Here is a 23,529-nt window from a genome sequence, read left to right as displayed (position 1 = left end):
GCCACTTCTGTCAGAATAATTTATGATAAACAGTGCAATTCTCAACCACAATCTAGAAATAAAACTAATCTCTATATAGACTATGCGTTCCTATGTTGGGTCCAAAATGGAACTTTATGTTCAGGAGCAAAAACCTATAACAAGTTATCAGAAGAAATCCAGATGGAAACTGTTCATTACACATTTAACCTTTATATTCAACAGGTCTCAACTTTGCCAGTATATACCTGTATATAGCTGATAGTCTGTACAGTTACTTAAATGGTGTGCTTCAAGTGTGAGATAAAAACGGAGTGAGACGGTGAATAGCGGATTATCTTCTCAAAATAGCTCCTTTTTGCTAGCGTAACAAACATTAAAACAAAGTCAAAGCTGTCACAACCACACAGTTGATTTGAACATCAGAATATTTTACTAGGGATAGGCCAACTGGAGCTGGTATGACCTTACCTTCCTCCGACATTTGAAATGACGTACCCAACCACTTACAGGGGACAGACAGCTCAATTTGATTCTGAGACATGATACAGCACAGCATTTTTCACATCAGCAAGCATTGCCAGAGGTGACAGCCAATAAGTGACTGATAAAAATCCTAGGACTGACCAGATATCAAGCCTGAGAACTCCTTCTATAAGAAGGGAAAAACTCACAACTGACTAGGAGTGATATGTCACAAGAGCAAAGACTAGCAATTACTTGCAGGCAAATAAAGTACCAGATGACGTCTGTTTCAATAAAGGAAAGTTCTAAATCAAAAGCAATTTTTCTGTACAAAAGAACAAAGCCTGTAATATGGTACAGGATATGCATGTGGTCAACAACTAAACATACAACAAGAACAAACACAATACATTCTGGCGAGGTTGAATCAGCCATTGTGATCCTCCTCAACCATAAACACCACCACCACCACCACCAACAACAACAACAACACAAATAACGACGGCAACAACAGCAGCAACTGTAGTGCAGAAGGATGCACAGCTGACTGCATGGCTAAATCACCATTGTTAAGGTTTGATGAGAACTGTTTGTTAAATGAAGATTATGGGAACTGTTTGTTAGATGAAGATCATGCCTCACCTGTGTGGGTGAACCGCACTGTCAAATGATGAGTGTTAACTTGCAGATTTTACTTATACTGAACAGAACAGCAACATAAATCAGATGTAAATGCATTTGTGTATATCTACAGATTTAGAGCTGATGAAGAGCTCCATTTTAGCTTCAGGTGCACATTCATGTTGCTCACCGAGACTGTGGGCTCTCTGGCGGGCAGCCTCAGCATTTTCACACAATGTGACATGGCGGTAGCCCTGTACGTGCAGCAGGCTGGCAGTAAGACAGCCCACCAGGTCAGTGCCAAGCACAGCAACACGTGCACTGTGTGGAAGTGGTGTCACATGTTCCCATGCATGAGCCACGCATGAGAGACTCTCACATAGCACACCTGTGCAAGACACAAATTATTGTCATTAATGACACTTACTGCCATTTTGTAACTTGAAAGAATGTACTGCAGTAAATGACAAGCACTACAGAGCAGTAAATAACAATAAGTTTGACAGATTCAGTTTCTGGATATGTTGCCCACGTTTACCAATGCAGAAATCATTCTTCAGACTTGCAACCTTGAAATAACATTACTGTATCCAAAAATGTTGTGAGAAATAATAATAATAATAATAATAATAATAATAATAATAATAATAATAATAATAATAATTATTATTATTATTATTATTTATGTGTATAGAAGCAGGAAATATCACAGTTTTAGACGTACATTTTTTCTGATTACAGAAAGAGAGAGAAATGTCTTACTCAATAATCATCAATACAACTTCTTTACTGCTATTATTTAAGCTCAGAGATAATAGTACTCCTCAGGGATGTAAGTGTTTCATCATAATGGTTCAGAGAGAATGGAAACACTAGGCAGTGCATTAGCTACTCTGATTGCTGCATCCTGCAATGACTGAATACTCCACACACAGTGCTGTCCTATAGCTATTAATACATAATTTCTCTTCAGTATTATGAAAACAATAGTTGCTACTCATCATATAGCAGAGAAGCTGAGTCAGAGACAGGGACAACATAAACACTGTCAGGAAGTAAGCTTTCAGCCAACGAGGCCTTCATCAGATTACACAACACGCACACACAATGTGACGAAGCAAGCTGGGATATTTTTTCTTCCCCTCTTGTTTTGCCATCTGCTTCCTTAAATTTGTTTTTTCAATTTTTAACTAATTAACATTAATATGCTTGAATATAATCTGCATTTTCATATGAGAGAAAGGTTGGCCCTCAGTTTCAAAGAATTTAACACCAGATTTAATTTTGTGCTTAGTTTTAGGTATGTAATTGATTTTCAAATTTATTTTGACTACTCCTAGTTAGTATCTTTTGTTATAGGGTGAAATCAGTAATTGTTTTGTAACTTAAATTCTAGTGTTGACATATAAACAGATAGAAATTCTGTAATAATGTAAGCATTTGGAAGATGAAATGCTAGTATTCTTAAAGTATCTATTTAGTTCTAGTAGGAAAAATGTTAGCAAAACTATCCCTTCATTAATTCCAAAGTAATTAACAGTTTTGTCAAAAGTATTGTTTACATAACCATATATGTTAATTTCATCACTTAAACAAATAATTCGGCTTAACCCTTGCAGTAGAAAAAAAAATTGTTAAAAAGACACAATTTTTTGATGAATTCAGTTAATTTAATGACTTAAGTTTTAATTGTAATTTCTGTAAATTAAACTTTGAACAATGTGTAGTTTCAGCACCTATTATTGTGATGATATATAAAGGCCCGAATTTTGATCACGAGACAGTCAGTCCACGGCCGAGTTTCAGACAGGGAAACTGTGTTGGTTAGAACGGCAACAATGCATCAATATAACAGTGAAATAAGTGTTACACCAATAAGCTGTGTGTTACAGCAATGACAGTGACTGATCAATTTATTTGAAAGACTGTGAACTACATGGTTAGGGATTTTACTGCTCGTAGATGTACAACAGTAAACTATTATAGGAGTATGTGGATGTTCGCCTGCAAACTATTAAAGAGGCTTATGGAAAGTTAAACAATAGTGCACTGGCCATATTATATGTGTATATGTGGGGTTGTGAAAAGTGAAAGTAAACATCTGTGAAATGCAACTGTGCGCCTGTCAGCTACATTATTTACCGTAGATAGTGTCCAAATTACAAACCCCTTTTTCAGCCAGAGTAGCAGCACAGTACATTGTCACTGAGGACAACAAATGATGAAAATAAAGCATGTGAACCGCTGCAACACTCACACTCATGCAAATGCAACTCTCACAAACATCACCACAGTCTCTGGTTGCTGAGGCACAGAACATGATAGGAGAAGCAACTGCTGGGGTGGCAGAGGTTGGGATAGTAGGGTAAGAGTGGTTGGGAGTAAAGTGCTGCATATGGGAGCATACAGGGATGAGGTGGAGAGAGGGTAGGGCAGCTAGGTGCAGTCGGGAGATTAGATGGAGAGCCGTGGGGGGAGGGGGGGGGGGGGGAGTGGAAATGAAGATAAACAAACAGACTGTGGATGTGTTGGTGGAACAGAGGGCTGTGTAGTGCTGGAATGGGAGAAGGAAAGGGCCTAGGTGAGTAAGAACAATGCCTAATAAAGGTTGAAGTGAGCAGGGTTACAGGAACATAGGATGCATTGCATGGAGAAATGGTTGGTTTAAAAAGGGGGGGGGGGGAGTGGAAAGGGCCCAAACTGCTTGGTCATCGGTCCTTGCAGGGAGAGTACTCACTTCTGCAGTTCAGAAAAGCTGGTGTTGGTGGGAAGGATCCAGATGGCACAGGCTGTGAAGCAGTTACTGAAATAAAAAACAATGTATTGCCTGGGGTGCTCAGCAACTGGGAGGTTCAGCTGTTTCTTGGCCACAGTTTGTTCATGTGGACAGACGGCTTGTTCATTGTCATACCCATGTAGAATGCAGCACAGCGGTTGCAGCTTAGCTTGTACATCAAATGACTGGTCTCACAGGTAGCCCTGCCTTTGATTGGATAACTGATGCTAGTGACCGAAGTGGAGTAGGTGGTGGTGGTGGAAGGATGTATGGGGTAGGTCTTCCATCTAGGTCTATTACTAGGATATAAGCTGTGACCTAGGGGTAGCGTCTTTGATTCATAATCAAAACACCTTCGGTCCCGGGTTCGATCCCCGCCACTGCCTAAATTTTGATAAATAATCAGCACTGGCGGCCGAGGACTTCCGGCATAAGAAGTCAGCCTCATTCTGCCAATGGCCTTGTCAAAGAGGGCGGAGGAGCGGATAGAGGTTCAGGGCACTCTCTTGTCCTAGGGGTGGGAAATTGCCCCTAAAGGCGGAAGAATCAGCAATGATCAACGACATGAGGATGCAGAAGGCAATGGAAACCACTGCATTAAAGACACGTTACGTGTATCCACAGGACATGTGGCCTGTATTTGAAGAAGTGTCATGATGATCTCTCCGTTGGCAAAAGATTCCGGAATAGTCCCCCATTCGGATCTCCGGGAGGGGACTGCCAAGGGGGAGGTTACCATGAGAAAAAGATTGAATAATCAACGGAAGGATAACATTCTACGAGTTGGGGCGTGGGATGTCAGAAGCTTGAACGTGGTAGGGAAACTAGAAAATCTGAAAAGGGAAATGCAAAGGCTCAATCTAGATATAGTAGGGGTCAGTGAAGTGAAGTGGAAGGAAGACAAGGATTTCTGGTCAGATGAGTATCGGGTAATATCAACAGCAGCAGAAAATGGTATAACAGGTGTAGGATTTGTTATGAATAGGAAGGTAGGGCAGAGGGTGTGTTACTGTGAACAGTTCAGTGACCGGGTTGTTCTAATCAGAATCGACAGCAGACCAACACCGACAACGATAGTTCAGGTATACATGCTGACGTCGCAAGCTGAAGATGAACAGATAGAGAAAGTGTATGAGGATATTGAAAGGGTAATGCAGTATGTAAAGGGGGACGAAAATCTAATAGTCATGGGCGACTGAAATGCAGTTGTAGGGGAAGGAGTAGAAGAAAAGGTTACAGGAGAATATGGGCTTGGGACAAGGAATGAAAGAGGAGAAAGACTAATTGAGTTCTGTAACAAGTTTCAGCTAGTAACAACGAATACCCTGTTCAAGAATCACAAGAGGAGGAGGTATACTTGGAAAAGGCTGGGAGATACGGGAAGATTTCAATTAGATTACATCATGGTCAGACAGAGATTCCGAAATCAGATACTGGAGTGTAAGGCGTACCCAGGAGCAGATGTAGACTCAGATCACAATATAGTAGTGATGAAGAGTAGGCTGAAGTTCAAGACATTAGTCAGGAAGAATCAATACGCAAAGAAGTGGGATACAGAAGTACTAAGGAATGACGAGATATGTTTGAAGTTCTCTAACGCTATAGATACAGCAATAAGGAATAGCGCAGTAGGCAGTACAGTTGAAGAGGAATGGATATCTCTAAAAAGGGCCATCACAGAAGTTGGGAAGGAAAACATAGGTACAAAGAAGGTAGCTGTGAAGAAACCATGGGTAACAGAAGAAATACTTCAGTTGATTGATGAAAGGGGAGTGCGATGGAAATTCCACTGCTAAATGCAGAGGAGAGAGCAGATAGGTGGAAAGAATATGGTGAAAGCCTCTATGAGGGTGAAGATTTGTCTGATGTGATAGAAGAAGAAACAGGAGTCGATTTTGAAGAGATAGGGGATCCAGTATTAGAATCGGAATTTAAAAGAGCTTTGGAGGACTTACGGTCAAATAAGGCAGAAGGGATAGATAACATTCCATCAGAATTTCTAAAATCATTGGGGGAAGTGGCAACAAAACGACTATTCACATTGATGTGTAGAATATATGAGTCTGGCGATATACCATCTGACTTTCGGAAAAGCATCATCCACACAATTCCGGAGATGGTAAGAGCTGACAAGTGCGAGAATTATCACACAATCAGCTTAACAGCTCATGCATCAAAGCTGCTTACAAGAATAATATACAGAAGAACTGAAAAGAAAATTGAGAATGCGCTAGGTGACGATCAGTTTGGCTTTAGGAAAAGTAAAGGGACGAGAGAGGCAATTCTGATGTTACGGCTAATAATGGAAGCAAGGCTAAAGAAAAATAGGATTTGTCAACCTGGAAAAAGCGTTCGACAATATAAAATGGTGCAAGCTGTTCGAGATTCTGAAAAAAGTAGGGGTAAGCTATAGGGAGAGACGGGTCATATACAATATGTACAACAACCAAGAGGGAATAATAAGAGTGGACGATCAAGAACGAAGTGCTCGTATTAAGAACGGTGTAAGACAATGCTGTAGCCTTTCGCCCCTACTCTTCAATCTGTACATCGAGGAAGCAATGATGGAAATGAAAGAAAGGTTCAGGAGTGGAATTAAAATACAAGGTGAAAGGATATCAATGATACGATTCGCTGATGACATTGCTAACCTGAGTGAAAGTGAAGAAGAATTAAATGATCTGCTGAACGGAATGAACAGTCTAATGAGTACACAGTATGGTTTGAGAGTAAATCGGAGAAAGACGAAGGTAATGAGAAGTAGTAGAAATGAGAACAGCTAGAAACTTAACATCAGGATTGATGGTCACGAAGTCAATGAAGTTAAGGAATTCTGCTACCTAGGCAGTAAAATAACCAATGACGGACGGAGCAAGGAGGACATCAAAAGCAGACTCGCTATGGCAAAAAAGGCATTTCTGGCCAAGAGAAGTCTACTAATATCAAATACCGGACTTAATTTGAGGAAGAAATTTCTGAGGATGTACGTCTGGAGTACATCATTGTATGGTAGTGAAACATGGACTGTGGGAAAACTGGAACAGAAGAGAATCGAAGCATTTGAGATGTGGTGCTATAGACGAATGTTGAAAATTAGGTGGACTGATAAGGTAAGGAATGAGGGGGTTCTACGCAGAATCGGAGAGGAAAGGAATATGTGGAAAACACTGATAAGGAGAAGGGACAGGATGATAGGACATCTGCTAAGACATGAGGGAATGACTTCCATGGTACTAGAGGGAGCTGTAGAGGGCAAAAACTGTAGAGGAAGACAGAGATTGGAATACGTCAAGCAAATAATTGAGGACGTAGGTTGCAAGTGCTACTCTGAGATGAAGAGGTTAGCACAGGAAAGGAATTCGTGGCGGGCCGCATCCAACCAGTCAGTAGACTGATGACCAAAAAAAAAAAAAATCTCCAATCCAATGCGCTGCTTTAAATGCAAGCACTTTGGGTACATTAATCTAGCATATAAGGAAGAAACAACTTCCAGGGAATGTGGGAAAGCCACTCACAAAGGAGTCATTTGTTCAGCTCCTCTGAAGTGTGAAAATTCGTTTGGGCTTCCCCCTTTCTGGAGAAGGGACTGCAGCATCTACCTTGAAGAAAGTAAAATATGGGAGCTGAAAATAAACAAGTGTATCCTGTGTGTGGTGGGCCGCATCAAACCAGTCAGTAGACTTATGACCAAAAAAAAAAGAGGTAGTTTAAATCCTGGTGGCGAATTTGATTCATTTGCTCCAGTCCTTGGTGGTATTCAGTCACAAGGGGAGTGCTCCTGAGTGGCTGGATAGTGGGACTATGGAAGATTGTGAGTGACTTGAGAAATAAGACATGGGAGATCTATTTTTGTACAAAGTTGGGAGGGTTATTATGGTCTGTGAAGGCCTTGGTGAGACCGTTAGTATATTGTAAAAGGGACAGCATTTCAATACAGAGATGATGGCCATGGGTGGCTAGGATGTATGGAAGGACTTCTCGGTATGAAATGGGTAGTAGCTGTCGAAGTGTAGCTATTGGTGGCATTGGTAGGTTTGATATGGATGGTGGCATTGGTAGGTTTGATATGGATGGTGGTATTGATGTAGCCATCCTCAAGGTGGAGGTCAACATGCAGCGGTTGAGCAGGTCCAAGTGAAATAAATGGGGGAGAAGGTGCTGAGGTTCTGGAGGAAGTGGGTAGGGTGTCCTCATCCTCAATCCAGATCACAAAGATGTCAATGAATCTTATGCCAAACTATTCATGGGCCATCTAGAGGAATTACACTTTTGTTTATTTTATAAGCTGTAGGACTACTGCCCTGGGGGAACAATGTGGAGCTTGCCCCCAACATCCAACGTGTTATGAGCTGATCACGAGCCTCCACTCTCTCATCCTCTGACCAGGAGCTAAGTTAAAGTGTGTATCTGTATTTGGTATGCATTTCATACACAACAGCAGTAGTCTAGGTTGGGTTGCACTAAAGATTGTGCTACCCACTATCCTTCCCACCCCTCCCACAATGGTATTCCACCACCCACCGAACCTACACAATAGCCTCGTCCATCCCTACACAAACCCTGCCCCCAACCCCTTCCCTTAGGACACGTATCCCTGTTATAGACCTAGATGGAAGACCTGTCCCATACATCCTGCCACCACCATCCCCACCCCTTTGGTCGCTAGTGTCACCCATCCCATCAAAGGAAGGACTACCTGTGAAACCAGTCATCTGATTCACAAGCTAAGCTGCAACACTGTGTTGCATCCTACGTGGGCATGACAATCAACAAGCTGTTTGTCTACATGAATGGCCACCAACAAATGTGACAAAGAAACAGCTGGGCCAACCAGTTGCTGAGCACGTTACCCAACATGATGTTTTTCATTTCAGTGGCTGCTTCACGGCTTCTGTCATCTGGATCCTTCTCACTAACACCAGATTTTTTGAACTGCAGAAGTGGGAACTATCCCTGCAATACATCTTATGTCCCTGTAATCTTCCTGGCATCAACATGGCATTGGCAGCCAGAGACTGTGTTTATGTGTATGTGATTTGATTTGTGTGTGTGTGTGTGTGTGTGTGTGTGTGTGTGTGTGTGTGTGTGTGTGTGTGTATCTGTCTGTCTGTCTATTCTGATGAAGGCCTGTTTGACTGGAAGCTTTTTGAAACTCTTTCTGTTGTGCCTTACTGCGACTCAGCATCTCTAGTATGTGGTGAGTAGTAACTACCCTTTTCATAATATGTGCAACAATCTGTAGGGATACAAAAATGGAATGATCACATAGTTGCAAGTTTCTTCTAAAGGAGGTGCCACGGTACACTGGGAACATGCACACAGTCCACAAAGCAGACTGCTTGCAAACTTCTAGTGTGACCCATCCAAGACTACTGCTGTTGAGTATGAATTGCACACCAAACACAGATACACACTTTAACTTGGCTCCCGGTCAAAGGATGTTGGGAATGGAGGCTTGCTATTGGCTCATGGCACATTGGCTGTTTGGACAAGCTCCATATGATTCTCCCAGGGCAGCAATCTTAGAGCTTGTAAAAGAAACAGAAGCGTAATGGCTTAATGCTTTACAGAAATGACATGAAAATAATTTTTGAGTAATTAAAAATGGAATCTTATGGCTACAAAATAAGTATTACTTATGAAAACTTTAAATAGTGAAGAGGTAGAAGTAAAGAGTTATGAAACTACAAGGTGTGTTTTTTAAGTAAGGTCCATTTTGTTGTAGACACTAGTAGTTTGTGCGCATATGGCAACAAGCATGTGCGTTGTGTACCAGCATGCCTCGGGAACGACTGTGCTCAATTTCAGCTCTATAGCTAACCTGAACGGTTCTGTTCTGTGCTTTCAAAATGTTTAAGACTATCAACTCACCCGCCGCGTGTGAGATTCACTCAGTGATACGGTTTTTGTCAGCAAGGAACCTGTCTGCTGCAGAAATTCATTGACAGATTTGCAAAGTGTACAGTGATACTGTTATGAGTGAAAGCAAAGTGAGTAAGTGGGTACGAGAATTCAAAGATGGCCATGACAATGTCCATGATGAGGACTGCTCCGGTTGCCCTTCTTTGATTGCAGACGATTTGGTGGAATCAGTTGAAGCAAGAATTTGTGAGAACAGGCGCTTCACAATAACAGGTCTCTCAAACAAATTTCCTGACATGTCGAGATCAGTGCTAACATTGTTTCTGAACACCTAAAGTTTAGGAAACTGTGCTCCTGTTGGGTCCCGAAACTCCTAACAGAGGACCACAAAAACCAAAGGTTTGACTCATTATCACAAAGAGGGTGATGGCTTCTTGAGTCAGATTGTAACTGGAGATGAAACATGGGTTTCGCATATCACACCCGAATCAAAGCAACAGAGCATGGAATGGAGACACACACACTCACCTGTAAAGGTGAAGGCCAAACAGACTCTTTCCCAGCACAAAATCATGGCGTCATTGTTTTGGGAAAGGCATGGTGTTTTGTTGGTCATCTTCATGCAACCACTATCAATGCAGAAGCATACTGCCAAACCCTGAGAAAGCTATGCAGAGTGATTCGAAACAAAAGATGCAGCATGCTGACAAAGGGAATTGTCCTTCTCCATGACAATGCAAGACTTCACACTGCAGGTCAGATCCGCAATTTATTGGACAGTTTGAGCTGGGAAGTTTTAGACCACCCACCCTACAGTCCTGATCTTGCGCCGAGTGCTTACCATCTGTTCCTCCACCTCAAACAACAGCTCAGTGGCAACCGTTACAATGATGACGATGACGTGAAAACAGCAGTGAACTCTTGGTTATCGGAGCAGGGGGCAAGTTTTTATGAAGAGGGTATTTTAAAATTGGTTGAGAGGTATGATATGTGTTTCAACAAACTTGGCAACTATGTCAAAAATAGAGTGAAGTATGTACTTTCTGAAAATACATTTACTTTTTTGAAATAACCTTTCGTTGTGTACTTATGTTCAAACAGACCTTACTTTAAAAAACTTGCCTCTTACAAATCAACACTGGATTCACAATGGCTACTTATTGCTACTGCACACATTACTGTTTGGTAGCTAATGTTGGCAATGTGTTATGTAGCTAATGTTGGCAATGAGCATAAACATTCTGGAGTGGCATGAAGTCATCCAACTTTCACCAACCAGAGAGGGGCCAAGTCAAAGTATGCAATCTATAGGAATAAATGGGATACTGAATATATACAACAAATGGCAGTATGAATGTTCATACACTTGTTTGACGCACAGGAGAATGCTATGGGAATGATGGGAACCTGAACTGGCAGGCACTTCAAGTTTGATATGATTACAATAACACTTTGACTACTGTATGCAGGTTGATGGATGTTCCATCACTAGGCCAGTTTACACTAACAAAAAAAATTTAGAAATTCAGAAAACAAAGTTATTTTACTCCATGCTTATTTAATAGAAGTCCCTTGTAGGCCATTATTTTGAAGAAAGGAAAGAAAATATGGTAGGCCTGCAGATATGTGGTGTCTCAGTGAAACATATGAACTCACTACGGTGTTAGGACACCGACTGCTATAGTTTAGTTATCACGCAATGAGAATTAGAAACAAGTAATAGTAGTAAACAGTAGGTATACTATAAACAAAAAGAAAGGAAATGATCACATATATAATATACAATTATTGAGTAGGCCAGCAGAACTGAGGATGCATCTCAATCTTTGCATCTATGGGTAACACGATGGCCAGAGGTGCCACATAGTATGATTACCTCTTCCACTTGTTTCAGAGCTTCAGGTCTTCCAGAAATCTTCAAGTATCACTATAAAATCTACTTCACACCTTTCTGTTTCTGTTACCTTTTTCTTGTAAAACTATCAGGCAGTGAACTTTTGTATTTCCTGACACTGCACCACAAGATTGTGGTAATCTTGGTTGACTACTACAGACCACTGAACAAGATATTATACCCAGTTTCTTGCACACCAGTATCAACTCAGTCAAGAAATATAAATTACTGCAAAATATTGCAAGAAATCTACAGCAAGTAGAATTGTCAGAAGCCACAACTTCAATGTAGGCTGAACTGATAAAACTGTAGATCGCATTTACAGGCCATATTCATCTGTAACATATGTTTCATCAACATGGTGCAAGTGACAGTGATTCTATTACAAGCATGACACCCACATATATACTGTACTAAACATAATTGAGCTAGAGGCCAACAGTGAGCACACAACAGCAAGTGTGAGGTTGGGCTGTGTCCACTCGAAGCTTCATGGCAGCTAGCATGGTAAGTTCAGAAGCTAGGAACATACTATACCCTTTTTTCAACAAAATAATTTTGGGTATTGGGTCGTACCATTGTAACTACTAAAACAGCCTTCAATGTACTGCTGTATTGTGTCAGGGCCAGTGATCTTTTTATGTTAAGTTTCATGACTGACATTTTGCTGGTGATTACATTGAGATGGCTAAAATCAAAATAATACAGTTTCTTTTTTGAAACAGTTGCAGCAGATCTCTAAATCATCACAGTATTCATGATTGCATGTAGAAGGATGTCCACAATGAAACTAGTATCAGTGATCATGATGTGGTTGTAGTAACAATTGTTACCAAACTACAAAGGACAACTATATATATAATCAGTAACTAGATAAAAAAATATTAGTGCCATATCTCAGTGAGGAACCAGAAACTTTCAGCACAGGGCAGGAGCACATAGAGGAACTATGGCTCCAGCTTAATAGAATAGTTGACCGTGCATTGGATGGATATGTACCAGTAGAACATTTCATAATGGGATGGGCCTTCCATGGTATACATTCACTGTAAGGTGACCTATAAAGAAACAGAGATTACTGTGTAACAAGTGTAAAACAAAGTGTAGGGCTATAGGCAGAGAGACGTTGAACAAAATGCATTCAGCAGTCAAAGAACACAATGTGTGATGTCTTCAATGACTGCTGTAGCAGAATACTGTCAAATGATCTTTCACAAAACCAAAGATATTTTGATTGTATGTACACGCTGTTAGTGGCACAAAAGTTAGTGTCCAGTTCCCAGTGAATGAGACAGGATTTGAAATTGAGGGTAGCAAAGCAAAAGCTGAAATGCTTAACTGCTGTTTTCATATGTTCCTTTGCAAAGGAAAACTCTGGATAATTGCTCCAATTTAATCTTCATAACAATGAAAAGATGAATGAAGTCAGTATTAGTTGGGTTGGTTTGATCAAGTGGAAGAGACCAACGGCGGGGTCATCAGTCTCACTGGATTAGGAAAGGATGTGGGAGGAAGTCGGCTGTGCCCTTTCAAAGGAATCATCCCGGCATTTGCCTATAGTTATTTAGGGAAATCATGGAAAACTTAAATCAGAATGATTGGACCTGGGATTAAATCATCATCCTCCTGAATGTGAGTCCAGTGTGCTATCCATTGCACCACCACGCTTGGTCAGTATTAGTGTCAGTGGTGTTGAGAAACAGTTGAAATTGTTAAATCTGAACAAAGCTCAGGATCCAATGGAATCCCCGTCACATTTTAAATGGAATTTGCAGCTGAGTTAGCCCCTCTTCTAACTATAATCTATCATAGATCTCTTGAACAAAAATCCAAGCTCAGTTCCTGGAAAAAAACACAGGTCACACCTTTCCACAAGAAGGGTAGTAGAAGTGATCCACAAAACTATGGTCCAATATTCTTGACATTGATTTATTGTAGAATCTTAGAACATAATGAGGTATCTCGAACAGAGTGGCCTCCTCAATGCCAGTCAGCAAAGTATTCCAAAAACATCGATCACGTGAAACCTAACTCGCACTTTTGTCACGTGACACACTGAAAACTTTGGATTAAGGCAGTTAGGTGGATGCATTATTTCTTGATTTGTGAAAAGCATTTGATTCAGTACCAGACCTATACTTACTGTCAAAAGTATGATCATGTGAGGTATTAAGTAAATTTGTGACTGGATTGAGGAGTTTTTGGTAGGACACACACAGCATGTTATCTTGGATGGAGAGTGATCATCAGATGTAGAAGTAACTTCAGGTGTGCCCCAGAGAAGTGTGTTGGGACCCTTGCTGTTCATGTCATATATCAGTGACCTTGCAGACAATATTAATAGTAATGTCAGACTTTTTGCAGATGATGCAGCTATCTATAATGAAGTGCGGTCTGAAGGAAGCTGCATAAGTATCCAGTCAGATCTTGACAACATTTCAAAATGGTGTAAAGATTGGAAACTTGCTTTAAATGTTCAGAAATGTAAAAATATGCACTTCAAAAAATGAAAAAAAGTAGTAGCCTAAGACTATGATGATAATGAGTCACTGTTGGAATCGACCAACTCATACAAATACCTGGATGTAACATTTTGTAGGGATACAAAATGGAATGATCACATAGGCTCAATTGTGGATAAAGGAGGAGTCAGACTTCGTATATTGGTAGAGTACTGGGAAGTGTAGTCAGTCTACAAAAAAGATTGCTTACAAATCACTTGTGTGACCAGTTCTAGAATACTGCTCAAGTGTGTGGGACCTGTACCAAATAGGACTAACAGGGGACACTGAACATGTACAGAGAAGGGCAGCATGAATGATCACAAGCTTGTTTGATTCATGGAAGAGTGTCACAGAAATACTGAAGGAATTGAACTGGAATACTCTTGGAAGATACACACAAACTACCCTGAGGAAGTCTATTTACACAGCTTCAATAACTAGCTTGAAATGATGACTATGGGGTATACTACAATCCTTTACGTATCACCCACATAGGGATCCTGAGGATAAGGTTAGAATAATTACTGCACGCACAGAGGCATTCAAACAATCATTCTTCTCGCTCTCCATATGTGAATGGACTGGGAAGAAACTCTGATAATTGGCACAGTGAGATGTACCATCTGACATGCAACACACATTGGTCTGCAGAGTATAGTTGTAGATGTAGATGTAAAATAGTCTTTAATATTAGATGCATACCACTTACAACTTCTTCAAGGATCTGAGCAGCTGCTACTTTGGTGGATTTGCTTTTTTAGGAAAAATTTTTGTTTACAAAAACTGTCAGGAATATGTATGGATTTACTGTAGATCACCTTTCCTATTATGGAGAATATTAGTACAACAGAGGTGAATTCCTGTATGGAATCTGAGAACAACTGGGTAACTGGCAAAAATCCCTTCTACAGGACACATAACAGAAAGCTGTGTGACCTCTGTCTCTGGTCACTGAGGCCAGACTGCATATAGCCAACTGCACCTGATGGGAGAAGCAGTCAGTAGATGTTAGGTATGAGGAGGAGACTGGATGGGGAGGGGAAAGGATAGCAAAGTACAGGTGAGGGAAGGCATAGTGCTGCTTGTGGGAGAATGCAGGAATGTGGTGGGGCAGGATAGAGCTGTGAAATGCTGGGGGTGGCCATGAGGGGGGAGGGAGAAACTGAGCAGAAGGAGAGAGAGGTAGAGGAGGGGAAAAAGAATAGTGTGAGGAGGGGAAAAAGAATAGTGTGTGCATTAGTGGAATAGAAGGTTGTGTAGTGTTACAGTGGGAACAGGGAAGAGGATAGGTGGGTGAAAGACAGGGACTAGCAAAGGCTGAGGCCACAGGGGTTATGGGAATGTAGGGTATACTGTGGGGAGAGTTCCTACTGGTGGAATTCAGAAAAGTTCACTTTGCTAGGAAGGACCCAGATGGCACAGGCTGTGAAGCAGTCACTGAAGGGAAGCACATTGTGTTGAGCAGCATTTTCAGCAACTGCATTGTCCAACTGTCTCTTCGTCACAGTTTGTCAGTGGACGTTCATGTGGACAAACAGCTTGTTGGAAGGACAGTGGGTAGGCTTTTTCTCATTTTGGAGCAAGATGAGAGGTAGTCAAAAACCCCTGGCAGCTGCTCCAGCTCTGGGTGGTACTGAGACATGAGGGGAATGATCCTCTGCAGTCAGACTGTGAGACTTTGGGAGGTGGTGGTGACTGGAGAGATAAGGCACAAGAGATCTGTTTTGTACTAAGTTGAGAGGGTAATTGTGATATGTGATGGCCTCATTGAGACCCTCGGTGTATTTTAAGAGGGACTGCTCATGACTACAGATGCGACGGCCATGGGTGTCTAAGCTGTGTGGAAGGGACATCTTGGTATGGAATAGGTGGTAGCTATTGAGGTGGAGGTATTGCTGGTAGTTGGTATGTGTGCTATGGACAGAATTACTGATGTAGCCATCTTTGAGGTGGAGGTCAACATCAGTGAAGTGGCTTGTTGGTTTGAGGAGGACCAGGTGAAGCAAATGGAGAGGAGGTTCTGTAGGATTGTGGATATGGTGTTTTCACCATCATTCCAGATCATGAAGCTGTCATCAATTAAACTGAACCAGGGGAGGGAGTTTGGAATTTTGGGTGGTTAGGAAGGTTTCCTCGAGATGGTCAATGAATTGGTTGCCAAAGGATGGTGCAATGCGGGTGCCCACTGCTGTACCACAGATTTGTTTGTAGGTGATGCCTTCAAAGGTGAAGTAATTGTGGGTGAGAATATAGTTGGTCATGATAAACAGGAAGTAGGTTGTAGGTTTTTAGACAGTCAGGCATTGGGAAAGGTAGTGTGCAGTACTGGCATGGTCATGGGTGGTTGGGATGTTTGTGTAGAAGAAGGTGGCATCAATAGTAATGTGCAGGACACTGTGTGGTACAGAAACAGGAACTGTAGACACTTAGTGGAGGAAATGGTTGGTGTCTTTTATATAGAAGGGTAGGTTATTGGTAATAGGCTTAAGGTGTTGGTTCATGAGAGCAGAGATTCTTTCTTGAGTGCATAGAAAGCAGCCACAATGGGGTATCCTGGGTGGTTGGGTTTATGGACTGTAAGAAGCATATAGAAGATAGTAATGCAGGGGATGGTGGTGAGCACAGAGATTGCCTCAGGGGAGAGATTCTGGGATGGGCCTAAGGATTTGAGGACAGACTAGAAATGCTGTTGGATTTTTGGAACAGGGCTACAGTGGCAGGGTCTGACAGTTGGCAATTCAGAGCTACACAACTGGAGCCTTTGTCAACAGGTAGGTTTACAATGTTGGAATCAGGTTTTAGGCAGTGGATTATGGTTATTTCTGGGGATGTAAGGTTAGTTTCCATGTTGAGGCATTTGGAAAATTATGGTGAGAATGTTAAAAGAAGGTGGTTTGGGGCAGTGGGGGGCTTCATTGTTTGACAGAGGAGTGAACTGAGTCAGAGAGGGTTCAACATTGGCTTTGGGTTGCGTCTGATTGGTAGAGTTGGTGGCAAAAAAGTGTTTCCACTGTAGGGACTAACATAATTGAATTTGGGAGTGGGGCAAAAGGAAAGACCTTTGGAAAGGCTTGATACTTCTGTGGGATTAAGGCTTTTGGAGGAAGCTGGCCTCAGCAGCCAGAGACAGTGGTCAAATGTGTGTTAGTTGTGCCTGTGTGAAGGTGTGTGTGTAACTTTTTATGTCAAAACAGTTAAAGCTACATCCTTTTTAAGGGTTTGAGGGACTGTGCCGTTCACTTACATGATAAAATGGAACATCTACAGTCGTCCTTTTATGTTATTTTTTACATCGCTACCAGTTTTGTTACTTCAGTAGACCATCTTCCGGTCTTAACTGACACTGAGGAGGTTAACTCCAATCGTATACATGATTCAATCAGAGGTCAACATCTATGAACTGGTTTCCATAAGCTGTAACAATGATGCTGTGTGTCTAACCATCAACTACTATCATCACAATCTATGGAAACCAGTTCATAGATGTTGGCCACTGATGGAGTCATGCATACAGTTGGTTAGCTGTTCATTGGAGAAACAACACCATTGTTACAGTGTATGGAAACCAGTTCATATATGTTGGTCACTGATGGAATCTTGTATACAATTGGAGTTAACCCCCTCAGTGTCAGTTGTGAGCTGAAGATAGTGTACTGTGGCACTGAAACTGGTAGCAGTGTAATAAATAATATTGAAAAGACAGCTGCAGGTGTTCCATTTTCTACATCTTTAGTCTTCATGTCTACATATTTATTTTTCAATATAGTCACCCTGGCAACGAACACATTTCTCCCAATGAGAGCCTAGTTTGTTGATGTTTGTAGAATGTTTGACTTTGTTGACAGAACTACAACCTCATCTCTGCTTAGACCACTTTAAGACTATCAAAGTGTTCTTCCAGTTTTCAAAACAGATAAAAATCAGATGGGCCCAAGTTGGGACAGTATGGGGGATGATCGGTGACCGTGAACCCAAGGCATCGATTGTTGCAGATGTCACAGTGTTCAGTGTGGTCTGGCATTGCCACACTGAAAGAAAGGGTGCTCCATGTGTGGATAAACTCTTCAAATTTTAAACTTGATTACAGCACACTATTTCTCACACATTGACATAGTTACATTATATACCACTATGTTACATGATACAATTCAAAGCCTTCTTGTGGCAGAGGGCTGCAAATATGTAGACATGAAGAATTAAGATATAGAATATTAATAATATTTGTTTTATTTAAAAAGCTTTAATAGTTTCCACATTAAAAATTTGGAGGCATTACTTTTCAGCACACCCTCGTATGTAGCATAAATGGATGTATCATTTGACTGCACTGAGTTCAAAGCTTGCATTTTTCATATCACCATTGGTTCATAAATCTTAGCATGTGACATAAACTTTAAGTTGATACCTCTATCCATTTCCTGACCAAAAGAGGTCATAACAGATGGACAGACAGATAGATAATAAAGTGATCTTATAAGTGTTCATTTTTTATCGATTGAGGTATGGAACCCTAAAAAGTAATCATGATAGATTTTATGTCAACAATACTTATCAATATGTTATCTATTTCCCAACTGATTCATTTATCAGAGGAATCAGACAAAATTCATCTAGTAGCAGATGTATGGTGTGCCTATTGACATAATTAGCACACTGATGTTTACATCCCCAGTAATGATGCTTGCACAGCCACTTTTAACAAAGTATTTCCTCTCTCTATATAATTAGCAAATTTGTAAGCTTGGTTAGGAAGTTATCAACATTTACTGCATACATCTATGATTAAATGGCACTAAATTTCTCTGTATTCATTTTACGGCTGATGTTTCAGCAATCCAAAGATGTTACAGCTTCTAACATTGATGACACTACAATTTATTCATTTTACAGTTACTATTACAACACCAGCACTTGGTTCACTTGTTTTCTTTATTCTGCTTAAAGCAACAGAGATGGACAGGGACTTATGCATAAAAATACTACATAGTTTCATATAGATGCTGAAATAACTGAAATGGCAGATGCATTAAGATAGAGCTATCCTGTGAAAACCTATTTGATAAATTTATAGACCCAACTTTAAGTGATAAATCTAGGAATATATTACAACCTTCTACATATCACTCTCATAGGGATCACAATGACAAGATCAGGCTAATTACAGAATTCTCAGAGGCATTCAGTCAATAATTCTTCCCATGCTCCATAAGTGAATAGAACAGAAAAAGCCCTAATGACTGGTAACATGGAATGCACTCTTTGCCAAGCATTTCACAACGATTTTCAGAGTACAAATGAAGATAGTGTATTGTGGTACTGATGTTCAGATATGACTAGTACCTCTTATTTTTCTAAAAAAAAAAAAAAAAAAAAAAAAAAAAAAAAAAAAAAAAAAAAAAAAAAAAAAAAAAGGAACCTAATTCATGAGGCAAATTCCTAAGGTTTCTAAAATTTTTGTGAATTATCTATAAAGTGGATTTCCTCTGCAGAATTGCAACAGGAAGTTTTATTTTACATAACTGCCCAGCTGAGGATTCAAGGAATTTCCCTGGTTTCTTAACGTTGGCTGCTTATTAAGATTTTCATGTTTGGGCCACTACCCATCATTCAGCTTCTGGAGAAGTACTGTTGCTAATTGCTTTTTTCCTTAAATTACCATCTTGTTGATGGCTTGCCCTAGTCTTCTAGTCTTCTGTCATCTTCTTCTTTTTCCTGGCCTTTTCTCATGCATCGCAGTTGGCCCCCTGCCCCACTCCCACCCTCTGTTTTTGGATGGAATGTATCTGCATCTAATGTTAACTTATGTGAAATTGGAGAACATTTTTGAAACGTTTGTGGATCATGTAATTGAGGCAGGACATGACCACCAGCCCAACATTCACCTAGTCAGATGTGGGGGGACCAACGAGAAACAACATCCAGGCTGGTCTGCAGAGTGGCCCTCATTGTTAATTCACCAGACAGATATAACCCACGGCCTTACCAAATCCTGGAAGCAGTGTGCTAATGTGCATGGTTATTTGGGCAGATCTAGAATAATCTTCCATTTGTTGATCACAAGGGTAGGAGGCAGAGGGTCTGACAAGGATATTGCAGAGATTGGAAGGGCAACAAAAAGTGGTGGACAAAATCTCAAACAGAATGAATCTCATTTCAGGGCATAATTTTAGGAAGTCATGGCCTTGTCAAAGAAGTTGATTTACACACTGACGACCTGGATAATACCGGGTGACAAGAGGTGTGCTCTGAAGTTGTTTGTGGAGGGATCAGTAGTACCAGGATTGGATGTGATGGCCAAGAAATCTGCTTTTGAACCAGGGTGTTGGAATAATTACATCCAGTGAAGGGTGAAGTGAGAATGGTGGAGTATTGCTGTAAAGAGTCTGCATCTGACCAAATACATTTGTCTTGAATGCCAAGGCTGTATGGGAGGGAATGTTTGACATTGAAATGATGGCAACTGTCAAAATGTAAGTACTTTTGTTTGTTACTAGATCTGATGTGGACAGAAATGTGCAGCTGGCCTTCAGTGAGGTTGATATCAGCATCAAGGGAAGTGGCTTGGGGTTCAGAATACAACCATGTGAACTTTAATTGGGAGAAGGTATTTAGAGATTCCAAGACTTTTAACAGGTCAGCCTCACCATGAGTCCATACAGCAAAGATGTCATTAGTGTATCTAAAACAAACCAGGGTCTGATGGCTTATGGACCCAGGAAAGCTCCCTCCAAGCAACCCATGAAAAAATTGGGACAGGATGAATCCATCCTGTTTCCCATGGCCGTACCCCTGATCTGCTTGTATGTCTGTTCCTAAAAGGTGAAGTAATTTTTGGTAGGTATGAAGTTGATTAAGGTGAGCAAGAAGGATTTCATAGGTTTGGAATCAGGTGGGTGTTGACTGAGGAAATGTTCAACATCAGGCAGACCATGTAAGTGGGGGATGTTGGTATAGAGGGAGATGCCATCAATGGTGACAAACAAGGTCTGTGGTGGGAGTGGGATGAGCACAGATTTCAGATGATCTAGGAAATGGTTGATATCTTTAATATAAGAGGGAAGTCTTTGTACTATGGGTTACAGGAGTTGATCAACTAAGGCAGATATATATGTTTTGGGGTACTTTGAAGCCAGCAACTATAGGATAGCTAGGATGATTGGGTTGGTGGATCTTAGAAAGAAGGTGAAAGGTGTTGGTGCTTGGTTTGGGTGGTGTAATAAGTTCTATGAATTGATGTGTAAGTCATGATGTCTTGAATTTACACCACAAATGATTTTTGTTACATACTTTTGCAAGCTAAAAACTTTTGCTCAGTTTGACTAGTTACCCCAGAATATGATCCTGTATGACATAATAAAATGAAAGTAAGCAAAGTATGCAAGTTTTTTTCGTATTTATATATCCTGTATTTGACATCATTCTCAGAGCAAATGCAGACTTTTTAGGTGCTTCCGCAATTCTGTGGTATGCCCTTACCAACTGAATTTATTATCGAGCTGTAATCCCAGAAATTTAACACTGTCAACCTCTTCGATCTGCATGTCTTCATATGTTATACAGATGCTGGAAGGAAATGTCTTAGCAGTTCTGAACTGTGTATTGTCGGTCTTTTCAGAGTTTAATGACAGTGAATCAACTTTAAACCATTTATTAATGTCAGTGAAAATTTTATTAGGAGCTATTTCTAAATCTGTACTTGTCTTGCTACTTATTTCAATGTTTGTATCATCTGTGAACAAAACAAAATTAACATCTGGCAATGTGACAGACAAGAGGTTATCATTGTACACAAGAAAAAGCAACAGACCCAAGATGGAACTTTGAGGAACACCACATGTAATGAATTCCCAGTCAGATGAAGACTGACTGCTTACTGCACAGGTATTTCACAATGACACCCTTTGTTTCCTGTTAGTTAGATAAGACTCGAACCATTTCGCAGCACTGCCAGTGACACCATAATCTTCTGATTAACTTAAGAGAATGCTGGGGTTCACACAGTCAAAGGCTTTTGACAGGTCACAGAAAATGTCAATAGCCTCTAACTTATTATCTAATGAATTATGTACATTGTCAATGTAAGTGTACATAGCTTTCTCTATATCAGAATCCTTAATAAACCGAAACTGCGACTTGGGAAATATATTATTTGCAGTTAGATGCTTAAGGAGATGCTTGAACACAACCTTTCCAAATAATTTTGAAAAAGCCAGCAAAAGTGAAATTGGTCAATAGTTTGATGGTATTTTTTTATCCCCCTTCTTGTAGAGAGGCTTAACTTCAGCATGTTTTAGGCAGGCTGGAAATGTTCTGCTGATAAGAGATTGATTACACAAGTAACTTAAGATAAACAGCTCAGATGAACACTATTTGATTAACTTTGTTGATATGTCATAATACTCATTAGAATATCTAGATTTTAAGAATTTTGTGATGGATGCTACTTGTTTGGGAGACATGAGTGTTGTTTTCACTTTGCTGAAGTTCTTTCTGAAGACTGGTCTCAGATACTCCATTGCACTGTTCACTGAACCTGATAATCCCAAGCTGTCAGTAGCAGAAATAAAGTACTTGTTTAAGAGGTTTGCAACACTACATGCACTTGTTACCAATGTCTCATTTATTTTTAGAGCTATCTGTCCCTCTTCCCTTTTGGCCCTACCTATCTCTGTCTTCACTATATGCCATACAGTTTTTTTTATTTTTTGCCTGGTGTGATTATCTTTTTCTCATAATAAAGCTGCTTTGTTTTCTGGGATACTTGCTTCAATATTTTGCAGTATTCTTTGTAATGCGTTACAATGCTAACATCAGAGCTGTTCCTAGATAGCAGATACAGTCTCCTTTTTGTCCCACATGATATCCTTATAACTTGTGTAGTCCATGGTTTACTTTTTGACTTCTGTGTGATTTGAGTTACCTTTAGGGGAAAACAGTTTTCAAAAGTAGAAGTAACATTATTAATGAATGCTTTGTATTTTCCAATTGAGTCAAAAGTTTTGTAAACATCTTTGAAGTTAATTTGAGAAATTTCCTGAATTTCACAATTTTTGACTGATTTATTGTCCTCCTGTACTCAGATTTAATAGATTTTTTTATCCTGACATGTTCCAACATTTAACACAAGATGCTGCATGTCATTCTCATGTAGCACATTTACTATTGGTTTTGTGATATGACTTTTCCCCCTAGATTTGTCTACAAATATATAATCAACAGCAATATCAGAGCATTTACATATTCTGGTTGCAAAGTTCACAGTAGGAACTAAACTGAATGAAAGTCTTCCTGATTCCAATAATTTTTCACTGACAGAGCTTTTCAATAAATTCACATTAAATTCACCAGCAACCATGATTTCCTTGTTTTTTACTGTGAGATGGGATGAAAGAGCTTCCAGATTTTTCGTGAAGAGGTTAAAATTTTCT

At 40.3% G+C, this 23,529-nt stretch overlaps 1 protein-coding gene across 1 annotated transcript in view; it reads right to left on the bottom strand.

Annotated features, from left to right (window-relative positions):
• Window positions 1-23,529, bottom strand: part of LOC124712328 (D-altritol 5-dehydrogenase-like) — a 124,856-nt gene that overhangs the window by 24,643 nt on the left and 76,684 nt on the right. The window contains exon 4 of the mRNA XM_047242622.1: window positions 1,256-1,453. Within this exon, the coding sequence (XP_047098578.1) occupies window positions 1,256-1,453 (198 nt within the window). The remainder of the gene's footprint in view (window positions 1-1,255; window positions 1,454-23,529) is intronic.

Source organism: Schistocerca piceifrons, chromosome 8 (genome assembly GCF_021461385.2).
Source record: "Schistocerca piceifrons isolate TAMUIC-IGC-003096 chromosome 8, iqSchPice1.1, whole genome shotgun sequence".
NCBI lineage: Eukaryota > Metazoa > Arthropoda > Insecta > Orthoptera > Acrididae > Schistocerca > Schistocerca piceifrons.
This window is presented reverse-complemented; position numbering and strand designations above follow the sequence as displayed.